This window comes from Vipera berus (assembly GCF_964194415.1).
Source record: "Vipera berus genome assembly, chromosome: 1".
In the NCBI taxonomy this organism is placed as follows: domain Eukaryota; kingdom Metazoa; phylum Chordata; class Lepidosauria; order Squamata; family Viperidae; genus Vipera; species Vipera berus.
In genome coordinates, this window is record NC_138202.1 from 182,860,838 (window position 1) to 182,875,669 (window position 14,832).

Sequence of the window (14,832 nt, forward strand, 5' to 3'; positions counted from 1 at the left end):
GATACGTAGATGACACCTTCGTAATCTGGCCACACGGCAAAGAAAAACTGGATGACGTCCTCACACACCTCAATAGCCTACACCCCAAAATACAATTCACCATGGAAACAGAAGCTAACAATCAACTTCCCTTCCTTGATGTCTTAGTCTACAAGAAATCCAACAGCTCCCTAGGACACACTATCTACCATAAAAAAACACACACAAACCGCTATCTGAACGCACTCTCACACCACCACCCAGCACAGATCAACTCCGTAGCCAAGACACTCATCTCCAGAACAAAACACCTAGCTGACGAACAACACCTAAAAACCGAACTACACACTCTCACTAATGTACTAACAGCCAATGGATTCCAAAGAAACACGATTACCAACTTAATCCGAAGAGAGACACCCACAAAAACCCAAGACAGAGAACAAGAAAATGGCAAAGCCCTCCTCCCATACTTAAAAGGGACCACAGACAGAATCAGCAAGATCCTCCAAAAACACAACATCAAAACAGCATTCTACACAGACAGAAAAATATCCACCATCCTAAGAAACCCCAAAGACATAATTGGGTTAGAAAACCAAGGAGTATACGAAATCCCATGCACCACCTGCCCCACCACATACATCGGACAGACCAACAGAAGAATAAGTGCACGCATTGAAGAGCACAAAAACTCACTCAGAAAGGGAGAACAAACTTCATCCCTGGTCCAACACTTTGAACCCACGGATCATGAAATTGATTTTAAAAAAACCAAAACTATCGCCAAAATTGAACATTTTAACAACAGAATAATCAGAGAAGCCATTGAGATAGAAAAACGCCCCCACAGCATGAACAAACGAGATGATACCTCTCGCCTACCAGCCATTTGGAAACCCGCCTTGATTGACAGACGAGTCCCAACCACCAAGAATGATACCAGACCCAAACTCATGATAACTGTTGTGATTCAGGGTCAGCCTGTGGGTTCGGCAGTTGGGTCGGACGACTCAGAGGAGGAGGGGGGTGTTGAAGACCTTGCTGAGGGGGTTGAAGATCTTGCTGATGAGAGCCCTCAGCCAGGCCCCTCCCACTTGGTCACCACAGAGACCCAGCTGTGTGAGTCTGACAGTGTGGATGAAGATGACCCACAGCTGGCCCTGTTCAAGGACGCCCGACGCAGGAGGCAGTCAATTAGGAGTAAACAGAGGAAGGCAATGGGGCTCCTCGGAAGGAGGCAGAGAGAAGCCATGCCCTGAACTCTATATAAGGGGAATGTGTGGGAGGGCTGGTTTGCTGAAGGCAACCGCTTGGATAGTTCCTGTTTCTTAAAGCTACTGTTTCTTGGTTTGTCTTGTTCCGTTTGTTTTTGTGGTAATAAATTTGGCAGGCGTAATTCCAGCCTCTTGCCTTCTTGGAAAAGGGGTTGTCCCTGCCTTTTCTGCAGGGCCGGTAGCAGGCTGGTATAGAACAATAACATCACATGACATCACCACCACACAACCATTCAAAAAGCAAATCCAAACCCACAATGATAACGACGCACAACCACAAAACAGAAACCTAACTACAGCTGCAACATCAGCCACTTTAAACCCCTCCAAACCACACAATAAGCAAACTGACACCCACTATAAAAACATGGCACCACCACAAACACGAAGCCGAACAAAAGCAGCACAACTCACCAGCTCAGGTCTAAGGCTGGCAGCTGAGACCAGCCCATCCACTCAAAACACACCCCCACCCAATCAGAACACACCCACCATTCAAAACACACTCCCACCCAATCAGAACACACCTAATCCCCCACCTAATCAGAGCACACCTCCACCCACAGAACACACCCCCTCTGACAGTTTAAAAAAGAGGAACAAACAGCCACTACCACATGCTTCTCCCAGAAGAAGGAAGCTGAAGCCACCAGCCTGAGGATGACGGATGGGATTTTTACACCTTCAATTCTATGTGGGGAAAAACCCGAATGACCAAAGATCCACATACAAACACCCGCGAAAACCTCAGAAAATTTATATATATATATATACATGTATATTTCATATTTTAACATTCCATCTTTAACACATCAAACACCTTATCTATTTTTCTAACTTTAATTTTACATTGATATTGTAATTAAAACGTTTAGGATTTCTCATTTTCATATTGCTAAATAACCTCGTTTCCCTTTGCACAATTTTCTCCAATATCTGGTAATGTAATCCAGTTCTTATTTATCTCATTTCCATATCCATATCAATTATACAATATTTAGAATAGTAGTCATTAAAATACCAATTTGTAAGGAGGAGAGAAAAAAAAGACAAAAAGGAGGACAATATAATATTCTTATTTCTCATTTATAGTTTCCACATATTAAAATTAACCAAAATTTCTTCCATTTCAACATTTAATACATCCTTTCATGTCTCTACATCCAAGTATATTAGTTACATTCTATCATTTTTAGCATATATACATCTTAACCCATATCATTTAAAAAATTCAATATTTCAATGTCAGTATTCATACATCTGTATTTTATTTTTATTTTATTTTTTTAGTTAGTAATTTTATCTACTCATCAAAAACAATCTCTTGTAATCCCAATACAATCGTGACTATTTTGATATCATGTATCTCAAACCTCTTAAAAATGTTCATATTTCTTCAATCTTATTCTTGCTTTCTTCTTTTGCCATGTCATTCTACGCTTCTTTGCCTCAGGGTCATCAAAACATTCTTGTATCATATTGAAGTGGCCCTCAGTCTCTACCTTTGAAGGACTGAAGAATCTGCCAACAGCACCAAATCTTCTCATCATTTCCACCTCCTGAATACAATTGTCCTGGTCCAAATAAACTTCCTTCCATATTTTCTCCATTACAATCTTCAAAAACCTGTATTTGTTGAATATTTAATTCTTCTGCCAATGTATTTGGTTGTTCAATTTCTTCTGTTAAGTTCTGTTCCAATAAGACAGGGGTGTCAAACTGCCAGCCCATGGGCCAGAGCATCACGGAGAAACCATGCCATCCCATTTTCGGCAATGGGAAAAAGTTCCGATACGTCACGCGACATCACATGACATCACGAATTTGACATGCCTGCAATAAGATATTAATTGTAGTCACAGTTTGAATTTGAGTTTGTTTCATCGAGATGCTAATTCTTTTCCAAAAGCTCTTATTTCATCGCCAGCTGTAGAAAGGAACTGATAAGTTTGGTAAGATATTTCTCACATAGCATGAATTTGTTTTTGAAACTCTTCCATCGTGAAAATTCACATCTGGTGTTCAAGGTTACTCTTATCTTGTTTTTCTTAAATATTTTCTTGGTCTTTTTAAAGAGAAAGTCAGATTGCAATTTCAAGTTTAGCCACTGGGTGTCCCCCAAGTACTTTGGAAATTCTTTTCTTTTAGTATTTCTTTAACATTTTTTTTAAAAAGCACCCCGGGGCTTGTTCACCACCTTTTGAAGGGAGGGTTAAATTTCCCCTTCCCTCTCCACAGGGGGGAAAATACTTAGCAGCTTAATTAGGTGAAAAGAAGATGATTAAGGTATAAGAGAGGAATCTTACCCCCATCTCTTCCACGCAGTTTTAATGTTGCCTGATGATAGATTTGACTTCGGCTGTCTGCAGCCTATGGTCAGTCTTCCTATGGTCAGTCTTTTGTCCACCGGTACAAAGGGAATGCAGGCACTAACTGCTGCTCCCCCAAAAGCCCCTTCTGTCTGGACACCCCTCCAGGGCGACTCTTCGGTCCTTTTAGGACCCCCCCAGCGATGCGAATCTGGACGTGGAAGACGGGAGCCGTCCTCCAGACGTCCATTGTCGGCTGTTGGCAAACCGGAAGTCTCCTCCGAGGCTTTCCTGCTTCTTACGGTTTTGACCGCCATCCAGAACCGTTCTGCTGGGCGCCTCCCTTTCCAATCTCCCTCCGAGAGATCTGGTGCTTTAAAAAGTCCACCAGGCACAGGGAAGTAGCTGTGGAATCGGTGCACTTATTCGGAGCGCCACCTTAACACAGCCATTCCATTTGGCAGCTCAACTTATTACAGAGAGACACAATAGAAAGGCACGAGAATCACAAAGCAAAGAATGGGAAATTGAGAGAAAGGAAAAAATGAACTATGGTAATATGATGAATGCAGACTTAAAGAATTTAAAGAAGACAGACCAACGAGAGCAACAAGATCAAAATATAGGCAGTAATGTGGAAGAACTAACAGCACTATCACTAAATGTAAATGGTTTAAATTCCCCAGCTAAGAGAAATAAAATTTAGAACAAGCTTAGTAAAAAAACTTAGACATAATAATCTTACAAGAAACATATATAAAGAACCAGCACCAAGATCTATTAAATTACCCCAAGTTATGAACTAAATTTGTATCACTCTCACAGCAGAAAAATGGAGGAATAGTAATATATGTCAAGGAAAGAATTCCAGCAAAACAAATTTATCAGGAAGAAGAAGGTAGAATACTAATAATAGAAATTTCCCTGAATAAAAAACAAAGTCGCTGTGGTAGGAATTTATGCCCCTAACGAGAGACAAACACAATTTTACAATAAATTACATAAAGTTATTGGTGATATCGAAAATGAGAATATTTGTTTAATTGGCAATTTCAATGCAACTGTAGATAGAGAACTAGACCATAAAAGTGAGAATGCAAGGAAAGGAACTAGAAGAATACTACCTGGTACTTTTTTTTAAAATGGCGGAGGAATTTAACATTCAGGATAGCTGGAGGGAGAGAAATTTGAATGTAAAACAATTCACGTATTATTCAGGGCATCACCAATCGTGGTCCAGAATTGATATGGTCTGGACAAAGAAATAATTAAATTCAGATGTAAAAGATGTAATAATAGATATTAATACATGGGCAGACCACAATCCTATTATAATCAAATGGAAAGGACAGAAGACAACAAGGAGGTGGACCTTAAAAAAGGCAATCTTAAATCAAAAAGAATTCAAGTATAAGATGGAAGAACAAATGCAGATATTCTTCCAGATAAACAAGAAAAAGGAGACTAATACCCAAAATCTATGGGATACGGCCAAGGCAGTTATGAGAGGAACCGCAATTGCATACATGGCCAATGAAAATAAAAAGAAAAGGCAGTACCAAAAAAGTTTAGAGGAACAATACCAAAAACTAGAAACAGAACTACAAAAAAATCCCACAATGTAGGGATTTAAAATGACAACTCTAATGGCAGAAAGTGAAGAGGAACTAAAGAGCCTCTTGTTGCGAGTGAAGAAGGAGAGTGCAAAACTTGGGTTGAAACTAAACATTAAGAAAACCAAGATCATGGCATCCGGCCCTCTCAATTCCTGGCAAATAGATGGGGAAGAAATGGAGGTAGTGACAGATTTTATTTTCCTGGGCTCCAAGACCACCGCAGATGGGGACTGCAGCCTAGAAATTAAAAGACGCTTGCTCCTTGGGAGGAAAGCCATGGCAAATCTAGACAGCACACTAAAAAGCAGAGACATCACCCTGTCAACAAAAGTGCGTATAGTCAAGGCGATGGTCTTCCTAGTTGCAATGTATGGCAGTGAAAGCTGGACCATAAGAAAGGCTGAGCGCCAAAGAATTGAAGCCTTTGAACTATGGTGCTGGAGAAGACTCCTGCGAGTCCCTTGGACTGCAAGGCGATCAAACCGGTCAGTCCTAGAGGAGATCAACCATGACTGCTCTTTAGAAGGCCAGATCCTGAAGCTAAAACTCAAATACTTTGGCCACCTAATGAGAAGGAAGGATTCACTGGAGAAGAGCCTAATGCTGGGAAAGATTGAGGGCAATAGAAGAAGGGGATGACAGAGAATGAGGTGGCTGGATGGAGTCACTGAAGCAGTAGGTGTGAGCTTAAATGGACTCCAGAAGATGGTAGAGGACAGGAAGGCCTGGAGGAACATTGTCCATAGGGTCGCGATGGGTCGGACACAACTTCGCAACTAACAACAACAACAAAATGACAACTAGATCTAAATAAACATAAATTGAACATTATAGAAAAAGAAGAATTAGCACAAAAAATAAAAAGTATCAGACAAAATTTTTTTGAACAGGCAAATAAACCTGGGAGATGGTTGGCCTATAGACTGAAAAAACAAAAAGATAAAAGATGGATTAGTAAACTATGCAATGAAGTGGGGGAGATGGTACACCAGAATGAAGAAAAAAAACACGTGATGTACAAATTCTATAAAAACCTCTATAAAGATGATGAAAAGATTAATGAGGGAAGAATATTAAAATACTTCATGAATGCTGATCTGCCGAAGGTCCCGGAAGAATTCCAAAATATATTAAACAAGTATATAACATTTCAGGAAATTATGGAAGCAATTAAAAAACAAAAAAGTAATAAAACATCTGGCCCTGATGGACTACCATCTGAAATATATAAAAATCTTCATGAATTTTTGGGCCCAACTTTATTAGATACATTTAATGAAGTATTAAAAGTAGCAAAGATCCCAAATTCTTGGAAAGAAGCAACCATTATGTTATTTCCTAAAGAAAACTCTGATTTGACTCTCATTAAAAATTATAGGCCTATATCCTTATTAAATACGGACTATAAGATCTTTAAGACAATAATGGCAGAAAGATTAAAAAGATACTTGGTTGAATTTATTCATACTGATCAAAATGGCTTCTTGCCCAAGAGGCAAATAAGACATAATATTAGGATCATATTAAATATGCTAGAATATTACAAATCACATAATGAAAAACAAATGGCATTGATCTTTGTTGACGCACAGAAAGCATTTGACAATGTCAAATGGGATTTCATGTTGACCCAACTTAAACATATGGAATTTGGGGAAAGGTTTATAAACATGTTCAAAGCAATTTATTCTAAACTAGAAGCAAAAGTAATTATAAATGGAGAATCAACAAAAAGTTTCCAAATATAAAAAGGTATGAGACAAGGTTGCCCACTATCAGCATTATTATTTGTACTATCTCTGGAAGTTTTAACAAGAATAATCCAAAAAAATAAAAAGGCTTAGAAACTAAGAAAGAGATATTTAAATTATAGGCCTATGCAGATGATTTAGTCCTTATTTTGGAAGAGCCCCTAGAGTCCGGTACAAGACTATTACAGGTTTTGGAAAGCTACAGAGATGTAGCGGGGCTGAAGATTAACATAGAAAAAACCAAAATGCTAGTTAAGAATATGACCAAATTACAAGAAAACGAGCTAGCAGAAAAAAATAACTTTCAAATAACTAAAAAAGTAAGGTACCTGGGGATTCAACTGATGGCAAGATGCATCACACTTAAAAGAGAAAACTATGATAAATTAATAGACCAAATTACAGTGGATGTAGATAGATGGAAAAACTTGCAGCTCTCCTTTATGGGGAGAATCGCAACAATTAAGATGAATGTACTCCCTAAAACTACTTTTTTTATTCCAATGCATACCAATTAAATTAGGCAAAGACTTCTTCGAAAATTTAAACAAAATTATATCCAAATTTATTTGGCAAGAGAGAAAATTGAGAATTAAATTCAAATTATTACAAGATGCAAAGGAAAGAGGAGGATTCGGCCTTCCAAATTGGGGAAAATACCATCAGGTGGCAACATCTGCTTGGATAAAAGAAAGGATACACCTAAGGAATAGGAGATTGTTAGCATTAGAAGGCCATGACATGCAGATAGGGTGGCATGTGATATTGTGGGAGGGGAAACAAAAGACACATCAGTATTTTCAGAAACACTACATTAGACAGGCACTATTAGATGTGTGGACCAAAATTAAAAAATTTAACTACATAGAAATTCCCAATTGGATATCGACATTGGAGATATTTATACACCCAAAATTTATGAACTTAGGAAGGGTAATTACATATAAGGACGTTCTAGATGCGAATGGAGTTGAAAACAAGGAAAGAATTACTAGAACATGGCATAGAGCTGGAATGGTGGGCGTATCTGCAAATATAATCATGATATAGAAAAGATAAAAAAGAAACCGGAATAAAATTAGAACACACAGAATTAGATAAAATTTTATTAGGAACAGAAGATAAAACGATAAAAAAGATATATCAATATTTACTAAAACAAGACATGCTAGCAGAACAAGTAAAAGATACAATGCTAATTTGGAGCAAAAAAATTAGTTATAGTATTGATTTAGATAATTGGCAATTATTATGGGACAGGAATAGGAGGCTAATGTTAGCCACCACCTATAAAGAAAATCTATCTAAGATGTTTTATAGATGGCACCTTCCCCCCACAAGACAGCAAAAATGGACAAAAAAACCTCATTGACATGTTGGAAATGTAGAAAATCACCAGGGACCTACTACCACATGTGGTGGGAATGCCCAAAAGCTCAAGAATTTTGGCATTTGATTAAAAATTGGCTGGAAGAGATACTAACACAAAAAACTGAATCAAAACCAGAAACTTTTTACTAGGGATTACCGAGGATAAATTCAGCAAAGGATCTCTATATTTAGTACTGCACATTCTAACTGCAGCAAGACTAACCTATGCTCAGAAATGGAAGAGAAAAGAAACCCCCACCGAAGAAGAAGTAATAAATAAAATCCTATCCTGCGCTGAAATGGATAGGTTAACATTAGAGCTTAAAAATAAAACCGAAACAGACTATTATTAAATTTGGAATGAAATGTATAAATGGCTAGAGTCAAGGAGGAATGCTGGGACGAATGTTGATTGATAAGCCGACAGTTTAAAAATCTTTATACTAGTATTCTCTTTAAGATAGAATTGAAATTTACTTAAACACAATGTATATGATCGAAAGAATGTTTATTAGAAAGTTCAGATTGTATATGCATATTTTGTTATAATGTAAAGAGTGTTTTTTTTCTTTTTACAAGGTAATACTAATACTATTGTTTAAACCAGGGATGTTGTATCATGCCCACTGTGTTTTTTTCACTGTATATTCAATAAAAAAACTTTTTTTTAAAAAAAGAAAAAGAATTATTTTATTTTCTCATATTCTAGGGGATTATATTTTGAGTCTAAGGTTTTATTTTTATTTTGTTTCAGCTTTTCTCTGAAGCATGACATTTTTACTCCCTTTCTTTAAATTTCAACTGTAAGATTACTATACTGTCTTAGTTTCATCTGAGAGTAAAAATCAAACTCTAAATTTGAAAGACATAGTGTACATCGTGTTTCAGCTTTCTCTATACGAGTACAATCCTTTTTAATGAAAAGGTAGAACTATTGAGCTTTGCTCAAATTATCATCCTATCCACATAGAATAGAATTAGCTTTCTTTACTGATGTTGTAAAATTTAATATGTGATTCGGCATACATCGACAAGATAAATGTATTTGTGCATAATTTCTGAAAAGGAAACACATATTTTCATAATTATTGCATTGTGCAAATATTTTAACTATTGCAAATGAAGCACCTTTGTTCTGTTGTTATTTATTTTTATAATATACATTATTTCCCCATTTTTCTAAGAAATAATATGATGGATTTTTTGTGTTTCTGATCTTATTTTGCTGGCACAAGTGGGAATATTTATTTATTTATTTATTTTTGGGACTTATATGCCGTCCTATCTCCCGAAGGACTCAGGGCGGCTAACAACAATAAAAACGACAATACAAAAGTTAAGCGAAATTAAATAAACAGCCCCCCCCAAATTAATTAAACAATTAAAAATTAAAACATTTTTTTTAAAAAAATAGCTAAATAGCTGAATCTTCTACCAAAACAACCTGAATCCAGAAAATACAATTCTAAACCATCATAACAGGTTAATTTATTCTTCAATCGAAGTAAAGCTTTGGTAAACAATATAGAATAAATATTCATTAACGATGGGGATTACTGCCAATATATTGATTTATTACATGCTAATCAGTGTTAAAATCAGAGTCCAATACCATTTTAAGAGGATCAGGCTGGATATGTTTACATTTCTTATGAAATGTAACTTTCTGCAAGGTAACCCTTTTTGTGAAAAGCAGCCAATTGGAGCTGCCATATTTTTATTTATTTTACTGGTCACCCAGGAGCTCTTTTGATCACTAGGGGTGATACAAAGCCTTCAAGTGAATGCTGGGATTGCTTATGACCATCCAAAACTCATTAGTTACCTTACCTATATCCAGGGTCTCAGGTGGGATGAGGGATTCCTACAGCAAACCCAGGGCCCAAGTGGAGAAACTCCAAGCCCTAAGCCTGCTGGGTCCTTCACAGCTGAGCAGCTTCACCCAGGACTCTATCTGAGCTTCAGAGAATCTTGGCTTGTTTTACTTCATTTTTTTTTGTCCCCTGAGAATTTAAACATTCAGCTACCCTGCAGTTTTTCATTTATTTTCCAATATCGGTTCAATTCATTCAGCTGGATTTCCTTTCTGTTCCCCGACTGCTTCAAATCCCTCTTAGGGCATACAAAATTATGAGCTGTATCTCCCGTCTTGTCCGTGTACTCACTTCCCTTATCCTGATTTTGTAATAAGAGAAACCAATATTTACAAGGCAAGCCCAATAATACTTAGATTAGAATACTTCTATTGTGATTTAGGCAGACTAAAGAAAAATATTCTTTCAACAGTATGTCTGTTTTAAATAGCATTGTATAACATAGCAGAGGGTAGAGTAAGAGTGTTAAATATTAATGCTAATTTAAAGAAATCCCTTCTAATATAATGTGAACAAATGTTCTACTCAGAACAATCTGTCATACTTTTTTACCGCCAGATGTTCAAGTTTGCACATACTCCTAGGATCTAAAATCAAACCTTTTTATTAAAAAAGTGAATGGGGGCTACAAATTATATTCTACAGTATTGGTGCTATGGCCATTTTAAGTTTCTAGACCTTCTTGGTTTACCTCATATCCCCCTCCTCCAGCTGATTTACGCCCATACTGAAATTGCCAATGGGAGCATTCAAAAGTTTAGGATTTAATCATAGGCTACCCTTTTTGCTACAAACAACAAAAGTGCTCATCTGAAGCTTACCCACAAACTTCTGTGGGGTGGAGCTTTTACGCTTTCCCATGTTGCTTGTCAGCTTCTCTATAACAGCAGGTCTTTCAAAAGGCACCAGAGTAACATTGTTGTCCATCCCAGCTTCTTGCTCCTTACAATCTTCCATAGTAGAGACTACATAAAACCAAAAAGCCAAATCAGAAAGATCTAACTACACTTCCAAGAAATGTTTAATTGATAAACAGAATGATCAACATGGTAAACTTTGCAAACTATAATTTATTAACATGTGCCATTAAAAGCACGAGGGAGAATTTAGAGACATTCAGTAATGATCTCCTTTGGTTGGGGACCCTCTGGGCCTGAACTCACATCTGAAAGAAAAAATTTCAGAGTGGGGAAAACAATTGCACCAATTCTCCTAGCAAAAAAGGCAGGGAAGAGGAAGATTTAGGAATGTTACTACCAGATGGTGATCACAGATACGAGGGTATGTTTCTCTAAGTAATTGCATAAGCCAAGAATCTGTAAGACCTTTAGATAAAAACATACATTATTCTCCAAGGTATTAACTCTCACAAATCAATAAAAAGTTAAGTACCCTGATATGAAACACATTATAATGACAACATTTCAAAATACTACTAACTTTATTACCAAAGACAAAGCTAAAAAGAAAAAAGAAAAGAAAAATAGCCTTCTACGTTAGGGAATATGCTGATTTCTATATTTTATTTCTAAACTGGCTCTGTTTTTCTAATAATCCATAGAGATGCCAAAACATACACAATATTGTTCTCCCCAACCAAAAAAACTGTGAGTCCTAAGCAACCCTATTCTTGAAGATTAATAAATGGAGGCTTACATGATGCAATCTAAGTCAAGGCATGAAGGGAAGAGAGGCTACTGAAGGAGAAAAAGAAAGACTGCAAGTATTTCATCTTTTCTTCCCAGGGTAAAAAAAAGAAAATGTTTGTATCTCCGTTCTCATGACAGATCCAGAAGGAGTGAAAGGAGTGGATGTGGGGAGTCGACACTGGCAGATTCTGCTCATCATACCACTCCTATAGTTTCTGTGGAATGCCTGTGTACAACATTTGTTCTCTACAAACACTAGTTTTGCAAATACTTTGCTCCTTCTGGTAACACCTAAGAGGTTTGGAAACTAATTAAACTGATGCTTAAAACTTACCAGGGTAACAGCAGCAGGACAGACTGTCCACTACACCTGAGGAAAGCAAGTCAGTTGTGGCCGTCCTCTAGGAGCATAATGAGATGCTCAAGAGGAATGCTTGTGGGAACTGCCCCACAGCCTATCCTGAAATGTGTGGGGAAAGTCAGTTCTCAGAGTGGAATCTATTAAATCAAGGTGATATATAGGCTTTATTATGTCATTAAAACATTTATTATCTCATTAAAACAATCCCATAATTTGCAATGGGAAATGCTTTTTCTTTTTGGTGTCTGGCATTCCCACACTGCCCCATCTTCTTCTTTTATGAGAGAAGTTTTCTTCCCTGTTTTATTGCATCATTGTCTTATCCCCCGTTTTGATTTCCAAAGGAAAACAGGCACAGGAAATAACATCAGCTCCATTACCTATACTAATTTGAGATCTTTTATCTATGAGTATCTATGCTTATATTATCTATTGCTTATGCATTGTCTCTCTCACACTTATGAATGTATAAATATGAGTGCCTCCCTTTGATGGGTGGAGTCTCTCCCAATATTCTTTGGAGGAATACCAGCACATGCTGATTAATAAACACTGAAGTAAGCCTTGATTATTTACTTTGGGTCCTGCATTTGATTCCACAATTGTTTCCTGAATAGTGTAGGTTAATCTGGATCTGATCACTGACCTATGGACTGATGTGTTATGTTATATCATCTCAATGAGAAACATTGTAACTTGTTTAAATGTGTCTTTTATGTTGCTTTTATAATTGGAAATGTAGTCTTTGATTCAATAGCTTGGAAAAGACTCTGTAGGAAATTAGCTGACCCTCTGATTGAGTGGTGTCTCTTTAAACTATGTCATTACATATCACTACCATCCAAGTCAAGAGTAATCACCTAGGCAACTTAATGGAACCTATCACTTCTTGTAAGGTTTAACATTAGGATGTATATTTGCCCCAATGTTCACTTTTATATTAATAAAATCATTGAGGTTTTGGCCAAGTCAGAACACTATCCTCCATCTCCTGTCCATTGACTTATTTTTATTATTCAAAATGGGAAATAGAAACTTCACAAATGAGGGCAAAAAGAAACTTCCTCCTTCATCCCCAGGAAGTATACTCAACATTTTATCACTGCCTCTTAAAATACAGCCAAGTACAGCTCCATTGCATACCTAGCATCATTTCTATAAACCTATCTCTAAATCTTCATTCTCCTTATTAACTGGCAAAAGGTCACTAAAATCAACAAAAACAACTTGTATATAAGCTCCCTGTTCATTTAATCAAAATGCCATCATCCGTCTCTTAACAAAATCTAATTCCACTTAATAATTAAGCAATACTGTACAAAAAATTTAAAATAATTAAACACTATCTGAAAAAACTCACTGAATCCTCCATAGGAAAGCCATACTTGCCCATGTTCAGATACAGAAGCTGAACTTACATCATATGGACTATTCTCGTAAATTTCTAAGAAGGTTGTAAAATTTCTATTAATAGCCAATGGTTATTCCATGTAATTTTCTATAATTTTCTTTTTTTTATTTACCATATTTGCTGTATGTTATTTTATTATTGATTTTGGGCAATAAATAAACAATCATAAGCCCAAAACATTAAAAGCAATGTTATTTAAAGATAATCAAGGTGGAAGTTATATAAATTTCTATTCCAGAAGACAGGAACCATAACAAAGAAGCCACTCCTTGGCTCCAACTAGTGATGCGGTTTTTGATTGATGGGACTTAAAAAGTACCCATGCTGATAATCATACAATGTAGGCAGAAACTATTTTTTTCTAACTTATCAACATCATTCTGATTTATTTATTTATTTATTTTGGTCTTCCAGAATATGAGTTGTCCTAGCCAAAATTTGGGTCATGTGCAGACTTGATATAGATTCTTTCACTGTGTCATCCAAGTCATTAATAAAAATGCTGACGACTATCAGGTTGCAGTACTTTCTTGAAATAACACTTCAGTTTGATAACTACTCTTAGAGTACATTTTTCAGGCCAGGAGAGGGTTAATCCAGCCCATATTACAGATCACAGAGTCATGGACATTATTTATGAAATGTTTTGCTGAAATCAAAATGCATTATTACTACAACAATTAGAAAATTAATTAAGAAATTTATTTTATCAAAAATGAAATAATAGTGAAGCAAGCCTTCTTTTTGACAAATAAAGACTGCATGATGAACTGATAGATTATTTGATTACTTATTTATTGAGTAATTGATTTATAATTTAGAATCTTCCTGGTAACACTGTAATATATATATATATATATATATATATATATATATATATATATATATATATATATATATATATATATATATATATATATATATATATATATATATATATATATATATATATATATATATATATATATATATATATATATATATATATATATATATATGTATATATATATATATATATATATATATGGGCAACCTTTGCTGTCTTCCAGTCATTTGGCATTTCATCTGTTCACTGGGATTTTTTTTAAAAAAAACCCTCCAAAATTTAAGGGTTTGGCTCGATCCATATAGGATGTAATTTATTTGGTCTTGAAGACATTAAACACTTTCAAGGTAACTATGAAATTATCTCATCATATTTTTATAAATATCAACTTACAATCCTGCCTATTCC

At 36.0% G+C, this 14,832-nt stretch overlaps 1 protein-coding gene and 1 long non-coding RNA gene across 8 annotated transcripts in view; both read right to left on the minus strand.

The window, feature by feature from the left end:
* The window catches only part of IKZF2 (IKAROS family zinc finger 2), a 175,562-nt gene that overhangs the window by 7,319 nt on the left and 153,411 nt on the right, over window positions 1-14,832 (minus strand). Inside the window, exon 7 of one of the 7 annotated variants that reach the window (XM_081340970.1) lies at window positions 10,999-11,142. The exons of the other annotated variants lie outside the window; for them this stretch is intronic. Coding sequence (XP_081197096.1) covers window positions 10,999-11,142 — 144 coding nt within the window. The remainder of the gene's footprint in view (window positions 1-10,998; window positions 11,143-14,832) is intronic. 7 annotated transcript variants of the gene reach the window in all.
* On the minus strand, window positions 2,522-3,636 carry LOC308675585. The gene is made up of 2 exons (XR_014028162.1): window positions 3,563-3,636; window positions 2,522-3,089 (listed from the first exon to the last, which is right to left on the minus strand). It is a non-coding gene; the product is annotated as an uncharacterized lncRNA (long non-coding RNA).